Below are 16,405 nucleotides of genomic sequence, written 5' to 3'. Positions count from 1 at the left end.
GGAGAGGGTTAAATTAAGAAGTCAATGAAAGAAATAGAGAGAGAGAGAGAGAGGACAAAAAAAAAAGGTACCAGTGTTGGGTTATTGTCATGCTGATGTCTCCTTGAGAGGGGCATTCAAGTGTATGTTTCAGGTCATGCAATATATTGCAGGGAATCTATAGAATGAGATAGTTATATATATATATACATATATATATATATGAATGGAGGAAAGTTTAGTGTTGGGGGTTTGAGATATGATGATGTATGGATGCATGTACTTCAATGATAATGTCATCATCACCATATCATATATTTACTTTCTCATCAACAGAATGAGACACTCCATGCATGTGAATCTGGACATTATGGAACCTCAAGGTATCCCTAACTTGTAAAACATTATGAAAACCTCATCAACACATTTTCAATGACAATATTTTATGAACCCTAAAAGGGTTATCATCAGTTATTGACCAAACTGTTGATTAGCTCAGCTAGTCAGCAGAATGACACTCAAGAAATGACAAGTAATCCTTCTAGTCAATGAATTAAATATAAGCTATATGACTCTTCCTAAATGACAACATATATATATATATATGTATGTATACATTATTGATTTTTTGGCCCCCCCAACCCAACCCAAAACTGTGTAGACATATCATTTAGCATTAGCTTTCAGATTTAGCACTTCCAAAACTGTTCGACCCTTTAAAAAGCCTGACAGTAGCATTGACGGTAGCTCGATCCTCATTCATTAGCTCTTGTAGAGAGAAGTGTATGTATAGTGTGTAGGTTGCCTTTCCCAATTTCATAGGTGGTGGGTCAAGACAAACCAGAATTATATCCCATAAATGCATGTGTAGTCCATTTGCCTGCCTTTTTGTCTTTGTATTGGCCTTGTCTACTCAACATTCCCATTAATCCCAACCCTTGCTTTTCTACTCATAAATATATGCAAATAGTCCTCATGCCAATCTTTTTTTTAAACGTGAAAACCACTCAGTTGCTCATTTGACAATTGACAAGTAAATTTTGGGCCACGTACATGGAAAATTCCACAATCTCATGGTGCTGGAAGATAATACATGGTGACATTCGTATACATTGGCTCGACTAAGTGAGAGCCCATCTCGCAAATTGTAATATATGAAAACACCAATGAGACTTGAACTCATGACCTTTCATTTGCGCTAAAAATCAACGCAGTCAAGTTCACCATTTCATGACAACCACCGTCCAATTAAAGACATCATCAAGACACTTCACTGTTATGCATAGACTCTACTATTTGTTTTTGTTTAATGGGTGCTGTCTGGTCATTGAATTGTATATTTGGCTATTTGCATGTGATGCAGTTCAGTGAGGCATTTCGTCGAACAGTTGGGAGTCCCCCCATTGCGAGCCATCAGTCACTGCATCAGCGGGGCTAAATAAAGTCAGGGCAGGTACCCATTACAGTCATGTAGTCGGAGAAAGAGCCTTAAAACAGAATTGGATGCCTGATGATGATGCCATCACCCTCAGTTTTAGAGAGGGAGAGAGGGAGACAGGTCTACACAAAATTGTCTAGGCCATCCAAGACTATTAATTGCTACACAGAAAGTGGAGGATTCCACAAGCACCGTATAATTGAACTGTCTAATCATGTATCATGTATCATGTATCATGTATCAGTGCGTACCTTCGCAACAGAAGAGAGCAAGAAAATTTTAATTTCTTCCAAACAGCAAGGAAAATAGAAAATGCCGAATCAAAGTTGATTGGTGGGGGAAGAAATGATTTATTCATTCACTTATTTATTTTGGGTAAATTTAGGTGCTTTCGTCATATTCATGGATTAAGCGTTGAACGCCTGCCTGGATCATGATTGGACACATCCTTGTGTTTCTGCGCACTTTCTTATTCTCTCACACGCCAAATCTCTCCTTTCCACGTCCTCTCTTTCATGAGTTTAATTCTTTCTTTTCAAATTAACGAAAATAAATAAATTGAATCAAAATCAACACCGGGAAGAGGAGAAGAGCACTTAGAGAGCAGCAACTTCTTCTGAATTAACTAAACAAAACTCGAATATATAAAATTTATGGAAATAAAAAAGAGAAAGAAGATACGAGATTTAACGATATTCGACATAATTTATCTACGTTCTCCAGCGAAAAACAACGAAGACTCTGATTAATATGAAGAATATTATAAAAGAGACGAGCTCACTTAAAAACTAACTCAAATCTCTCTCACTCTAAATGACACTTTTTCAGTGTTTAATTACAATTCAATACAACCGTCTCTAATCGGTTCTTCTGAAACCCTACAAATCTGCGACATCCATCTGAATGACTCAGGAAGCGGTCTGGACGAATACTAACCTGTCTTCAAAAAAGAACCTTATGTCCGGACATCTCCATGTATGAGCCAAAAAGCCTCACAACTGTGGAGGTCAAAAGTCAAGAGAAAGGATGGCAGCAAGAAGACAAAAACTTCCAGTTTTCTCCAGCCAAGGTAATCAGGGTGGGCAAAAAACAAAGTGATTAATACACGCTAAATAAGTAAGAAATGATCATTTTGATATGACTAGTGACCCATCAAACCACTGTCTCTATTTCTATATATGGCACAGTGCTATGCTGCAAAATATATATATAATTATATATGCTTGCACTATCTTATCATGTCAGCCCTTGATTAACAACTCATTAATCAAGTCTAGACAAGATTAATCATATTAGAAATCATTATTTAATCATTGATAGATGAATAAAAATCCCAAAACAGAAATCCGATCCAAATCGGAATTACTAGTTATCAAATATCAAACATGCACGGGAAAGTGAAAGACAAAAGCACAGAAAGTAAAAAATAAAAATGTTAAGGACAAAAATTATGAGATAAAGATTAAAAAGACTTTCATTCAAAGTTGGAACAGAATCCAACTAAATGTGATGGGACATATCAAGGTTAATTGGTGAGGAAACAAAAGAAAAAAGGTTACCATTTCCGTACAAAATTGTACGTGCTGTTCATAGGCAACCTAGCTACCTTTCTTGTCTCCCATATTTACAGGCACTTCTGGTTGGTTTGATTAATTGATTGTAAGAAACCAAAAGTTACATGCACACTTTACTGTACTTTGCTAGGAGTTGTGTGTGCGCCTTTTCGATCGATTTTAATTGAATTCCACAGTTTCTTCCACACATTAATTGATTACTTTGCTGTATTGGATAGTTAATTTCACGAGCAATCTTTAAGAGAATTAATGGTGCCATGAAACCTATGGTATCACTTTTGTTTCTTGTTTCTTGTTTTAGTTTTCAAAAAATAGAAAATAAAAACAAAAAATATTGTTTGTTTGTATTTTCTGTTTTGGTTTTCGGTTTTTATGAAAACCAAAAACAGGTTTTCAAAATTTTTGAAAACAAGAAAAAAACTTTTTAAAAATTTTGGAAACAGAACTAGTTACACTTATTATAGATTGCACTTTCTTTAAGATTTCAGATTGTAAATTGCATAGAGATATGAAAACAATAATCAAATATACTTTGGGTTATTGTTTTGTTTCTTATCTTTTTTTTTCTTTCTGTTGATGTTTTCAATGGTGAATTACGTTGCAATAGACACGGCAAATACTGCAGTTATGAAAAATATAGTGATGTGGATATATTCTATTATTATGAAAATAAAAGCATAAACACACATTTTTTTTTCCAATTTTACGCTTTCAGCTTTTTGTTTTTAGTTTTAAGTGTTCAACCAAACAAGTTTCAATTTTATGTTTTCATTTTATGTTTTATGTTTTTGTTTTTTATTTTTGTTTTCAAAATTTTTGGAAGTGATACCAAACACAACCTTACTTTTTCATTAATTAAAAAAATTAATGGGAATGTCTTCGCTTTACCCTTTTGTCGAAAAAGATAAGCCCTTATTGTCAACCAAATTGATTAAAAGGGCTATACATGTACAATAGTTGTTGTGGGTACTTATTTTGCTCGTCACAAAGTAGGAGGGTTAAGTATATTTTTCATTACCAAAAGATTGATCATTTTTTAATTTAGTCACGGAATATTCAAACATTGAATCATTGAATTAATGATTTAAAGTTTGAATTTATTTCAAACTGATAACTTGGTCAGATTTTATTCCAAAGTCCAAATTGAAACTTTGAGCATTTTACACCTTAACTTACTTGAGTTGGCTAGAGATTCACCACATTAGAACTCTGCATTAACACAACTGACATTTTTTTCACAAACATGCCTAGGCAAGTATTGGCGAAAATATAAAAATCCAAGCTGAGACGAGGCCCTTCTACTACCCGATCGAATCTGCATGAAATCTGGTCGCAGAGAGAGTGGTGGAAAAAAGGTCGAATGAATTGATTTCGAAGAAAACACTAGCTTTTTTGTTGAGAGAGAGTTAAATTAGTGGACTCCACGTTACTGCTATATCAACAACCGGAATGGCTGAGATACCAATTGCTGGAAGCCTAGAATCTCTAAGATTATTGGGGGGACAAGTAACGAAAATATCCCTCTACTTACAAAAAATGGTCAACCAGACCCTCTACTTTTTTTCGTGCCAATGAAGTCCCTCCACTATGAAAAACGGACCACTTTAGCCCTTTGAGCTCATTTTCCGTCAAATGATGCTGACATTGCTGTTAGTGGATGATGTGGAATTTAATTATTTTTGTTTACATTCCACATGTAATCCAGGTGTCATTGACCAATAAATTTTTGACACGTGTCATTAAAATTTTAGGTAGTTAATTTCAAACTTGAATTATGAAATTCTAGAAAGTTACAATTTCCGCCCATAGTATACAATTGTCTGTGGCCCATACATTTTACACAGCTAGCTTCGGGGTCTGCTGCCTGGGCTAGATTTTCATTAGCTGAATCTGTGGCCCATAGTCTAACTTCTAATGGGCTTCAAAAATGGCCCAAGAGTCATTGGTACCGATTTGGGCTTTTTTGACTCAGCTAGATACTGGATTCGATCTTCATCAAGAACAGCGCGGCCCACAATCTACAAGCCTATTGGGTCAGTTATCTGGGCTAGATTTTCAATAGGCAAACCCATGGCCCATTAGTCTACAACCATATAATGGGCTTCCAAAACGGCCCAACATCATTAAAATACTAATGAGAAATACCCGCAGAGCTACAAGCCTACAACTTCCACAAAACTCAACCACAAATGGAAATGAAAGATCATTTTGATTTTTCTTTCCTGAGAAAAATAAATGAAGAATCTGTCTTCGGATCCGAAGAAATCTCAGTCCAAGACTGCGTCAATTCCCCTAACCATCTCCTTCTTTGAGCTGAAAACATGGGAAGCACAGAAACACAGTTAAACAAAATCAAAAACAGAGAAATAGTTGGATCAAATTCAAAACACACAACACGTACAGATGAACTCAAAAACAGGCTTTCGAGCCTCTCTTGTATGGGTTTTTATCATCATGACCGTCCTCTACATTCTCTACTCTTCCAATCTCATCTTAACCGATGATCGCAAAGAATGCAACAACACAATCTCTACAGAAGAAAACATTGTTACATCCACCAATTTATCCTCCACCACGGCTTCTCTGCAAGCTGAAGAGCCAGAGAAATTTGAAACTGCTGTACTCCCCCACAAACCAAAAAATCAAGATTTGGAGCTTAAACACATTGTTTTTGGTATCGCAGCATCGTCAAAATTGTGGGAGAAAAGAAAGGAGTACATCAAAGTATGGTGGAGGCCTAAAGTGACAAGAGGGGTGGTTTGGGTGGACAAGAGTGTAAGGACTAGGAGGAATGAAGGATTGCCAGAGATTAGAGTCTCCGGTGACACATCAAAGTTCAGGTACACGAATAGGCAGGGACAGAGATCCGCGTTGAGGATTTCGAGGGTGGTTTCGGAGACATTAAGGCTTGGATTGAAGGATGTGAGGTGGTTTGTGATGGGTGATGATGACACAGTGTTTTTGGTAGATAATATGGTTAGGATACTATCAAAGTATGATCACAACCAGTTTTATTATGTTGGAAGCTCGTCGGAGAGTCATGTTCAGAACATTTTCTTTTCGTACGCTATGGCATATGGAGGTGGTGGATTTGCTATAAGCTATCCTCTGGCAAAGGAGCTGGAGAAGATGCAGGACAGGTGCATACATAGGTATCCGGGGCTTTACGGTAGCGATGACAGAATTCAGGCTTGTATGGCTGAGCTTGGAGTTCCACTCACCAAGGAAGCTGGATTTCATCAGGTAATAGTAATACATACATTGATCAAACACTTATTTACCTTTTTCGGATTGGATTTGCAGCGAAGTATGTAATTGTTCCTTGTGGTTGTGCAGTATGATGTGTATGGAAACCTATTAGGCCTTTTGGCAGCACATCCTGTGACTCCATTGCTATCACTGCATCACCTTGATGTGGTGGAGCCGATTTTCCCTCGCACGACAAGAGTTAAAGCCCTTCAACGCTTATTCCAGTATTCGGTCAAGCTTGATTCTGCAAGTGTGATGCAACAATCCATCTGCTATGACAAGAAACGTTTTTGGTCCATCTCAGTCTCGTGGGGTTTTGTGGTTCAAATCATAAGGGGAGTGATGTCTCCTAGAGAGCTTGAGATGCCCACAAGAACTTTTCTTAATTGGTATAAAAGAGCTGATTACACTGCATATGCATTCAACACAAGACCTGTGAGCAAGCACCCTTGTCAGAAACCCTTCGTCTTCTATATGAACTCTGCCAAATATGATAAGTCCAGGAAGCAAATCATTGGCGTTTACTCTCGCGATAGATCTCCTGCTCCTTTTTGCCGGTGGAAAATGCATTCTCCAGATAAAATCGATACTATTGTAGTCTTGAAAAGGCCGGACGGACTTCGTTGGCAGAAGGTAAGCTGTGTGTTATCCTTAAAAAAAAAACATGACATTGTTGGATGCTTTGATTGGTACTTCTCATGCCTGCATCATGCTAAAAAAAGGGCCCTCTTATAAAGAAATGGAAAATTGTTATAGATCACTTCTGCTAGCAATTGTGAAAGAAACAATGCTATCAACAAATAATGTGTTATCTATATTTTTTTCATTTCCACTTCTCCTAATGCAATGAAGTCACAATATCAGTTATTGGCAATACATGTTCTAAATTTCCTGGCAATGAATTGATGTTATAGCTAACTTGATCAACTTTCTTTTGCAGTCTCCAAGGAGGGATAGTTGCAGAGTTCTGCCATCTAGAAAAGCCTCAACTATGTACTTATGGGTGGGAAATTATCGAGATGGCGAAGTTAGCGAATTCGTGCAGCAACAGGAAGTATAGATTGTGCTACTTTTCTCCTGATTTTTACCTAGATTTCCAAAGAATGCCTCAGGTTTTGTTAGGGGTGTTGATGGGAATAGGGGTCTGAAATGATGATGAGGGTTAACTGGAACAGATGCTAGAAGATTAATTTTACATAGATTTCCAAAGAATGCCCCAGGCTTTGTTAGGAAGATGTTTCTTGATGTCTCTTTAGTGTACCAATAGAAAGAACATCTAGTTTTTTTTTTCCCCCATGCAGCAAACATAAAGATATAAGAACCTGTCCAATAAGTACTTCAAGAACAAAAATTGATTATGAAGCGAATGAATCTTATTATCCATGAACAGTTGTAACCTTCACAGGAAAAGAACTCTTTGAAACAATATTTTCTTGGCAGAACAATTGTATCTACAAATCATAGGTGCAGTAAGAATCCTGGCGTTTCTTTAGTGTACAGATTGGAAAAAAATCTATTAATTTTTCTATGAAACAAACAAAAGAATTGGGGTGTTTAAGGACATCAATGTGTGATTGGTACTTGAACAGAATCCGACTTTGGAGCAAACAAATGTCACTCAGCAATATAACTCTTGAAACCAGCTTTTCAAACAGAAGAGAAGAGTTTTTCAATCGGTCTTGCTCACCGTATGAACTTGAGTTTCATTATTCCCTGTGACATTCTGAAGCACGGAGGGAATTGGTGATGCAGCATATGCCAGAATGGCAAGCTCAACATGACTTTTATGGAGAGACAGTGGCTCATCGACTTGATATATAGCTTCAATTCTGCCATCCCTGATCTCCACATTCACTACTTTAAAAGAAATAATGAAAGAAAAAAAGGATTATGGTTCCATAAATGTCTGTTTAAAAACACAAGGAGCAGATCGAATTAGGGTTCGCAAGATAAAGTGTTTTAAGGTCTTCTTCCATAAATGTCTCAGCAATCAGAAATCGGAATTAATTAGAGTTTTGTTAAAGTGAAAGGAAAGAGATCAAGAAAAATAGCCAATTTCCCCTAATAATCTGTTCCTTTTCTTGTATAAGGATTAAGGATCAAGTAACTAAAGTTCAATTTCGCCATATGTATGCAGAAACAAAGGGAAACACCGACTATGCTGGATCTTGAAAAGGATGAAGGAGAGTGATAAAAACTGTTGATTTTGCTAAACTGCTTAAAAGATTCAATGGTTTCCTTCGTATTCGCCTTATTCTTTTGAGATTTCAGATGAAAGTTAGGTTGTTAAGCAGGCTATTTCTGAAGAGTGACTACCTCTATTTACTTGCAAGATTCATAAATTTTCTTTCCAGTTCTCTGTTTTCTTGACAACCAAACAGAAAGTGCCAATTTCTTGCCCTAAACACCAATACTCCAACGTCCACTCAAGAAATCATGGAACAAAGAAGAAAAGCATATCTCAAAGAAAATAATTGAACTAAAGCAATAAATAATCAGATCAACATCAAAGTGAACAGCAGAACAAAGTTTGTGAACCATTAAAGGAATTTAAATGAGAATGAGTTCTTGTACATCAACACAAGAAAGAGTACCTGGATGAGAGAACCAGTAGAGGATGAAGATAGAAATAAGCACGATCGCTGGAATTGCGTGGATATACCTCTTCGGCTTGCAGCATCGTGACTTCGACAGTAGACTTCCTCTGTTCTTCCGAGCGCGGATAGAGTGTGGAGAGTAGATTGGAAGACGATCATCCATGATTCTTGATGGATTTTTCACTTGCAGTTGCTCGTCTGGTTCTCGATATGAGCATTACAGTAGACGGAGAGAGCGAGAAAGTGTGTGTGTTTGTGTTGTGTGTTGACTGTGTGTTGGGTTTGTTAGTTTGGGTTCGGTTAGTTTCGCCTTTGTAACGACTTCGAGCGGGAAAATTCTCCCCCGGAGTCCTGAGGGTGCGACGCGCGTCACATTCTAAAGATGAGGGCTTACTTCGATGGGCCGCTTCAAGTTTCAATTTCGGCCCAAATAATTTTTTATTAGCGGACTTAAAGTTTGGGGAAAAGACACTTAACCCCCCACTCTTGTTTGAAAAAGACATCACCTTCCTCATTGTTGTTGATTCATTGGACACATAACGCCCCGATGTTAGCTAAGGGTTTACTAAAATTCAAAAATTAAAATACCTAAACTATCCTTCTTTTCTTTAATCCGAAATCTTTTTCCAATTAACCCTAGCAAAAGATACATGCTCAAATTACTAAATATCCAAAAAATCAAAGTCCTAGATTTCTCATAGTTAGCTTGGAATGGATCGAAGAGATTGATTAGTTACGGACGAGGTTTAACCAATCTCTTTAAAAAGCTCTCATACCTTCTCGTTGGTATTGATACTTTATTTTCGGTTGATGACCCAAACACCGAAGGCATAATAATAGTCAGGGGCATAACCAACATTGAATATTAGGCGGGTCAAAATTTTGTGCAGGAGTCCTAATGCACATGAATTGCTTTCCTACCTTTATTAATTCTAATAAATATCGAGGCTTTCAATATTAACTTGACAGTTATTTGACTTCTAAGGAACCTAAGTATCCTTTTTTTCAAACACAAGGAGGCTTGCAACCTTTTCTCAAAATTTCAAGTCACAGAGTGTATTTTACCCTTTGCAAAACCATTGCCCTTAACAATAGAATCCATACTATGCTGCCTCTTATACTTATGATTCACTCTGTATTCCATTATATATTCATGATTCGTCAGTCACCATTGGCAGACTTCAACTGCAAATCTCATTGTTAGGAATGGCATGCTCTAAAGACGGGGGGAAAAGAAGAGCAAAATTCCCATTGGAGGGGCAATTATTATTATGAATATTAAGATTGAACAACTGGTTCCTACGCAGAGGCAACTTAGGTACAAGAACCTTTGCTAGCATGTACACCGAAGAGAAGGAAGGGACGAGAAGAAAAAAAAAGAAAAGAATTTCCTGTATGTGATGCTTTAAGGATGGAGGCAAGCACCTGTTATCTTCTGGAACATGAAAAATTGACAACCAAGTACTTCCATGACAAAGCATGAATGTAGACTACTTTGTTATTGACTTGATCCTCCCCAGCTTAATCTCTTTCGAGCCTGTCACTTTCAGTTTGTTCACTGTCAATCCTTCTTGCTACATCTTGAGATGGACTTCTTCGGGAGCTACGGACTGGAGGTTTTCGAGAATCATATTTCTGGGAAGCAAGGTAATTCAGAGCTATAACCACATCAGATGTAGCTGGTCGCAAAGCTGGCTGCTCTTGGACACACATTGCAGCAATTGCAAGCGCTTGGTACAAACCTCTAACAGGGTATTGGCCTTGAAGCCTTGGGTCTATCATTTTCGAAAAGTTCCTCCTGTCTTTGAACATAGGTCGTGCCTGCAACCAGTACCAATGCTTATCAGATTTTGGCAATACAACTTCAAGAAATCTTTGATCTCTCCTCCATATAAGTATCTCTAAAACAAAGCTAATGTTATTCCGTCTAGCCAAATAGAGTGCAACAAATTCTTCATAGGTGAGCAATTAAGCATTAAACCACGAGTGTATAAAATCACACACATTTCAGGCTCCTTTATAATAGATGTCAAAGTACGAGAGAGAAATAGACACCAACTACAAGTATATAGCAGGTGCATACAGTGGCATCTCAGATTTATACATGGCACCATACCACCATTATAGTCTAGACAAGTATCGAAATTTGAATGAACGGTAGAAGTTCAAGAGTAAAAGACTGAGGACTAAATAACCAAGGATAAAAAGTACGAGGCAAGTCAGTGGCTCCTGATATTGAAAATGTTCATTTTTTCCACCTTGGTAAGATTGTCATAATAGTCTCTTTCGTATTATTGTAAAAAGCAAGGTAAACAACTCCCGCAGTGGGCAGGGTCAAGGACATGCAAGATATAAGCGGACCTTATCCCTACATAACATGTGGAGAATTTGTTACCTAGAGTTCATATGTAATTACGTACCCATATTCATTTGGCTTTTATTGAACGAATTTCATGATCCCCTATACAAGTGAAAATGCTTAAGAAAAATATCACTTAGGACGAACCAACTGCAGTAGTTTCAGCATTCAGAGGCTACTGAATAGTACATATCCTCTTGGCAAGGACACATCGCAAAATTAAAAAAAGGTAAAAATGGAGTACTAAAAAACAAAACCCCCAGCAGTGGTACCTCCAAATTACTGCAAAACTATGTAACGGGATGTCAAATATTGGCTCTAAAACAACTAATACATAGAAATGGCATTTGAGTGATCATATGGTTAAAGCAATTCCAATCAAATCTATACATCACTCCGATGACTGATGCCCAAATATGAAGTACAAAATAATAACAAAATCAATTATAAGCCTAAAACAAACCCAAAACAACAGAACATCATTAGGAGAGAGTGGATAGCAATTATCTTACCCATGCAACTAGATTTTGCTCCTCACGCTCTTTTTCAGGATCAATTGCTTTCCGGCCAGTGATGAGCTCCAGAAGAAAAACCCCAAAACTGTACATATCTGACTTAAAAGTCAGCTGACCAGTCATTGCATAATCAGGAGCACAATACCCATACGTTCCCATAACCCTAGTAGAGACATGAGTCTGTTCTCCTTTGGGACCTACTTTGGCCAGGCCAAAATCAGATAGCTTGGGCTGATACCCCTCACCAAGTAATATGTTCGAGCATTTCAGATCTCGATATATAATGGAAGGATCCATTTTATCATGCAAATACTCCAAGCCCCTTGCTGCACCAGCTGCAATACTCATTCTGGTATTCCAATCCAGAGGCGTCCTCAAGGGTGGAAGATCTGGACCAAAAAACATTGAAAGGAAAATTATTAGGAATAAGACAAATTAAGTATGGCAAGATGCAAAACAAAGGAAACAAAAGGATGATATGAGGAGAAGAAACACAAAAAGACTCACGGACCATACAGGTGATTTTCCAAAGATCCTAGAGGCATGTATTCATATACCAGTAGCCTCTGAGCTCCTTCAGCGCAAAAACCAAGCAATTTGACAAGATTAGGATGATCCGCCTTACTCAATGTCATTACTTCAATAACGAATTCCCTAATACCTTGGACCCCATTTGGATCAAGCTGTTTAATAGCGACCACCTACAATATGTTAAAGTAACAAAACATCAGGTCACCAGCAGGTCCATTCCCCAAATCAGAGCACAAACTTAGTGGGAGAGATAATTAGCTTGAATATTATTTTTGTCAATTCTAGCATGATAATACAACCTTAATGCTACTGCATAATTAACATTGCTATCTTAAAAAACCTTTTAAAACAAAATCGACAAACCTGGTTGATTTTCGCAATATGCCCCTTATAGACTTTGCCAAAACCTCCCTCACCCACGAAACAATCTGATCTAAAGTTGCCCGTGGCATCCGCAAGTTCAGCAAATGTAAATGTCTGAACGTTGCTGTCATTGCCATTCCCATCCTTAGAAACGTCAACCTTCAAATTTAGATTCTTCGCATCCAAAGATAATTGGTCGTCTTTAGAAACATCTTCCTTCTTTGAATTTACATTAGACTTCACTTTCAACAACTCTATAAGACAAACCAAAAAGAAGGGTTAAAGAAGAGTATTAACAGAAGAGCAGATACATAGACAAAAAAAAAAAAGAAAAAAAAAGAGGATGGTCTTGATACGATTTCCCAGAATTGGATAAAACGATTCAGAAGTTATTGTTGTTCAATATCAAAAACATTATGTCATTGATTACTATTTGCAATACATGAGCGCTGTACAGTTGACAATCGGATTCAAAAAAGATACAAACGTATATCTTATCAACAAAATACAAAATGTTCAAAATGTATAAAAGTTGTTGCTACGGAGATTTCAAAATACATGATAGAGCAGAAGTTGCAGCTGTCACGCCAGGCGATTCAGACAAAGAATTTCTGTTAACATCCATTAACAACAACGAAGGTTAATAGCACTTGAAACATAGCAACATGAACCCAAAAACAAAGAAACAAAATTACCTATAAAATAGAGAGAAAATAAACTATCTTGATGTGAAAACAAATCTTCAACATAATATTTATACTAAAATTCATATTCAGCAACCAGATTAAGAGAGGCAACACAGATTAAACCTAAAAAAGTATTAAAAAAAAAAAACCGCACAACACACCGGGAGAACCAACAGGGGCCGGTTTAATTCAGAAACCCATTATGGAATGAAATCTTCCGTAGCTGAATCAAATAAATTTGAGCAATTTACGCAGAAAATTGAGGGTGAAAAAGAAAGAAAAAGTAAAGGGCACGGATATTGTAGACTTACCATCTTAAATTAAATGCAAAGCAAATAATTTCCAAAATTTTAAAAAAAAATTGTGAATAAAAGCTAAACAATATGACATACCTGAAGTGGGTCTTGTTCGATCATCACGTTTGATGACATCGACGTTCTTGTCGTTGTTTTCCTCTGAACGTTTCCTTGATTTTCCGTTGAATCGAAAACAACTCATGATAGAAGTAAAACAATACGTTTTCTCCCACTTGACCCCTGTTTCTCAGCTATATCGATGACCCAACATCAAATGAAACAACCAAACAGGAACAGAGCAGAGAGAATGAGTTACAAATTCCACAGAGAGCGAGAAATCCAGTTCTTCTAAGAATTTAGTCCTTTTTTATACCCAGCTTTTCTTTTTTGTTCATTATAATTATGTTTCGCTGCGGATCACCCTACATGTTCAAACAATCTTGACCAATAGTACCGTCCCACGTTACAGAGCAGTTGGCTATCCACCGAATGAAGACACGACACGAGTCGAAATCAGGGACAGTTTGGGAAAATCACGTTGTAGCGGATGGTGGCCTTTTTTTGTCTCCTTGTGTTGACCAAATACTATTCGGCGACGTGGAGAACAGTGATGGCCTACTGTGATACGGAGTTGCAACGGATCTTTGTCGTTTCTCTAGAAGCTTTTTCATCTCCCTAAAATAAATAAAATAAATGTATTTACCTGCCTGTGATTTAAGTTTCGCTTATCACCGTCTAATTTGAATTTTTAAAAGGCAAGTCAAATCCCTATAAATTTTCTCCCACCTCGATCTGCTACAACCTAGTTGGACCCACTGACACACGCGGTTTCACATTTATGAATTTAGCGGTGATCCACGCAGTCAGATGTTGACGTCTTCGGCAACCGGGTGTTTTCGGCAGCAGTGGAACACCGCGCCCTATACGTCGCTGTGCGCAATTTAACTCGTTTGACTAAACGCGGTGATTAGTTAAAACAAACGCGGTAATTAGTTAAAACAAGGGAAGACATTTACGGGGGGTTTAGTTTGACCCCCCAACTACTCATTTATTATACGTTGTTGTTTATAACGAGAGAAACTTCATTTCATGTGTACATTCGTATTAGAAATTTTAGTTGAACATTTAATGCACATTGTTTACAACAATGTGTTAAATAACATAAGGATGAACCCAAACATATATTTATGGTTGGGTTTGATTTTTTTTGGAGGTAATAGGGTATGTTTTGCCCTTTCAAAAAAAAAACATAAGGATGAACCCAATCATATATTTACTTAAAAAATTTTGAAAATTTTTTATTTATATTCCGATCGATTTCATGAATCCAATAATATATTTTTTTGTCCTGACCAAAAATCAAATTCAACAAGAAAAATACATGATGATTTGGATCGTTTGATATAAACTCAAAACATTTTATGTATTTTTCGTGATGAATTTGATTTTTGTTTGAGATAAATAATGTATCTTTGAATTTGTTAGATTAAGTACTATACACTTATGATTTTTGAAAAAATAATGAAAATGTAATGTACACTAAATTGATTATAGCGAGGGCTGTTGTCGGCTCTAATTTTATTACAACAACACCTCAGCACCCATGACATAAACATATGTAAATTGATCGAGACGTGTCAATTTTGGTAAGTTTTTCCTTAATTTGATTTCCAAACACTAAACTAACCTTAATTTAGATTTGTTCGTCCAAATTCGAATTTTTCTGAATTCAATTTTGAACTTTAGCTGAATAGCTTTGATAGCAACCTTCACCTAAGTTTGAACTTTGAAATCAAGAGTTTGAAATATTTTTTGTTTTTTGAAAAATGAAAAAGAAAAAATATATGAAGAACAAACATACCAAACATACCCTGATATTTATCTTCCAAAATATACTATCAACACCATGATAAAGTTTCCTTTATTTTATTTTATTTTATTTTTTATTTTGAAGTCCCAATTCCCAAATGATTCTCACCTACAAATATTAATTATTGATTGAAGTGTAAAGATAAAGATCCACGAAGGACACGTACCAGTCCCTTTTGTTTTCCCTAGTTGCGTGATTCCTTTTACAACACATATAATTTATGGGGACACAAATATTAATTAAAAGTTTTTCTAAATTGTCTCAGAAAACAATGCTTGAGATCAGAAAAAATCTTCATTGATTGAGAGAACCTTGAATTTTTTTTACGAGCCACATCGTTTGGTGTTGCTAAGCGATGTGAGATTATAAACCTAATTACATGACTCGTGATAATTAATTTATAATAAAGCACAACTTTTATAAGCCATAACAAATCAATTAAGTAACATCTTCCTCTTGGTGCATGAACGGTGCAACAACCCAAAAGGGACACCATGATTGTGTTCATAGTTGGTGTATAAAGTTAAAAAGACATATATATACATAGTAGTTTTGACAGATGGAGGGGTACGTACGTATGACAAAAATGTTATGAAAATGGTGGTTTACACACTTGTCAGGGAATTATGTGTCTATTAGTCATCTTAATTTATTACACAAATGACATAATCAACGTATTTTTAATAGGATTAAACTAATAATCATAACCCACTTCCGAGATTGTTATGTCTTAATAATGGTGTATACAAGAGTGCACGCGTCCACCATATTACTCTCTCTGGATTATCTAAAAAAATAGAATTACATAATTAAGCAGTACCCTTGAAACTAATTATCCAAACAGTACTTAATTAGTCCAAATAAGTACGTATTAGTCATGTAGACTTATTATGAGATGAAAATTCAAAATTATGACAACCATTTGGATCAAATTACGAGCATCCACAA

At 36.4% G+C, this 16,405-nt stretch overlaps 3 protein-coding genes across 4 annotated transcripts; 1 reads left to right on the top strand and 2 right to left on the bottom strand.

Annotated features, from left to right (window-relative positions):
- Positions 1-764: 764 nt before the first annotated feature.
- On the top strand, positions 765-7,300 carry LOC120010774. The gene is made up of 4 exons (XM_038861628.1): positions 765-771; positions 5,411-6,234; positions 6,328-6,873; positions 7,181-7,300. Exons 1-4 carry the CDS (start codon positions 765-767, stop codon positions 7,298-7,300), a joined length of 1,497 nt encoding a protein of 498 aa, XP_038717556.1.
- A 383-nt stretch (positions 7,301-7,683) lies between these two features.
- On the bottom strand, positions 7,684-9,167 carry LOC119981778. The gene is made up of 2 exons (XM_038824910.1): positions 8,835-9,167; positions 7,684-8,094 (listed from the first exon to the last, which is right to left on the bottom strand). Exons 1-2 carry the CDS (start codon positions 8,998-9,000, stop codon positions 7,910-7,912), a joined length of 351 nt encoding a protein of 116 aa, XP_038680838.1. The 5' UTR covers positions 9,001-9,167; the 3' UTR covers positions 7,684-7,909.
- A 904-nt stretch (positions 9,168-10,071) lies between these two features.
- On the bottom strand, positions 10,072-13,943 carry LOC119981771 (probable serine/threonine-protein kinase PBL5). Of its 2 annotated transcripts, XM_038824909.1 has the most exons (6): positions 13,684-13,930; positions 13,164-13,216; positions 12,606-12,859; positions 12,223-12,412; positions 11,709-12,100; positions 10,072-10,658 (listed from the first exon to the last, which is right to left on the bottom strand). In XM_038824909.1, the coding sequence occupies exons 4-6, from the start codon at positions 12,344-12,346 to the stop codon at positions 10,359-10,361; spliced, it is 816 nt and encodes a 271-aa protein (XP_038680837.1). In that variant the 5' UTR covers positions 12,347-12,412; positions 12,606-12,859; positions 13,164-13,216; positions 13,684-13,930; the 3' UTR covers positions 10,072-10,358. The 2 variants fall into 2 exon arrangements, with proteins under 2 accessions (XP_038680837.1, XP_038680829.1); XM_038824901.1 differs by lacking the exon at positions 13,164-13,216 and having other exon boundaries at positions 13,684-13,943.
- Between the last annotated feature and the right edge of the window lie 2,462 nt (positions 13,944-16,405).

The sequence above is a fragment of the Tripterygium wilfordii genome, chromosome 2 (genome assembly GCF_013401445.1).
Source record: "Tripterygium wilfordii isolate XIE 37 chromosome 2, ASM1340144v1, whole genome shotgun sequence".
In the NCBI taxonomy this organism is placed as follows: Eukaryota; Viridiplantae; Streptophyta; class Magnoliopsida; order Celastrales; family Celastraceae; genus Tripterygium; species Tripterygium wilfordii.
Note: the sequence above shows the minus strand (reverse complement) of the source record. Positions and strands in the feature narration are given on the sequence as shown.

What these genes read in the sequence shown, in the direction of transcription:
- LOC120010774 (XM_038861628.1), top strand. An exon ending in AGGAAGCTGGATTTCATCAG is followed by an intron (nt 6,235 to 6,327) that starts GTAATAGTAATA and finishes GTGGTTGTGCAG; the next exon opens with TATGATGTGTATGGAAACCT. An exon ending in ACGGACTTCGTTGGCAGAAG is followed by an intron (nt 6,874 to 7,180) that starts GTAAGCTGTGTG and finishes TTTCTTTTGCAG; the next exon opens with TCTCCAAGGAGGGATAGTTG.
- LOC119981778 (XM_038824910.1), bottom strand. Translation starts at nt 9,000, where the DNA reads ATGGATGATCGTCTTCCAATCTACTCTCCACACTCTATCCGCGCTCGG. An exon ending in CTACTGGTTCTCTCATCCAG is followed by an intron (nt 8,095 to 8,834) that starts GTACTCTTTCTT and finishes CTTTTAAAGTAG; the next exon opens with TGAATGTGGAGATCAGGGAT.
- LOC119981771 (XM_038824901.1), bottom strand. Translation starts at nt 13,789, where the DNA reads ATGAGTTGTTTTCGATTCAACGGAAAATCAAGGAAACGTTCAGAGGAA. An exon ending in TCGAACAAGACCCACTTCAG is followed by an intron (nt 12,860 to 13,683) that starts GTATGTCATATT and finishes TTTGTCTTATAG; the next exon opens with AGTTGTTGAAAGTGAAGTCT. An exon ending in AGCAAAATCTAGTTGCATGG is followed by an intron (nt 10,659 to 11,708) that starts GTAAGATAATTG and finishes TACTGGTTGCAG; the next exon opens with GCACGACCTATGTTCAAAGA.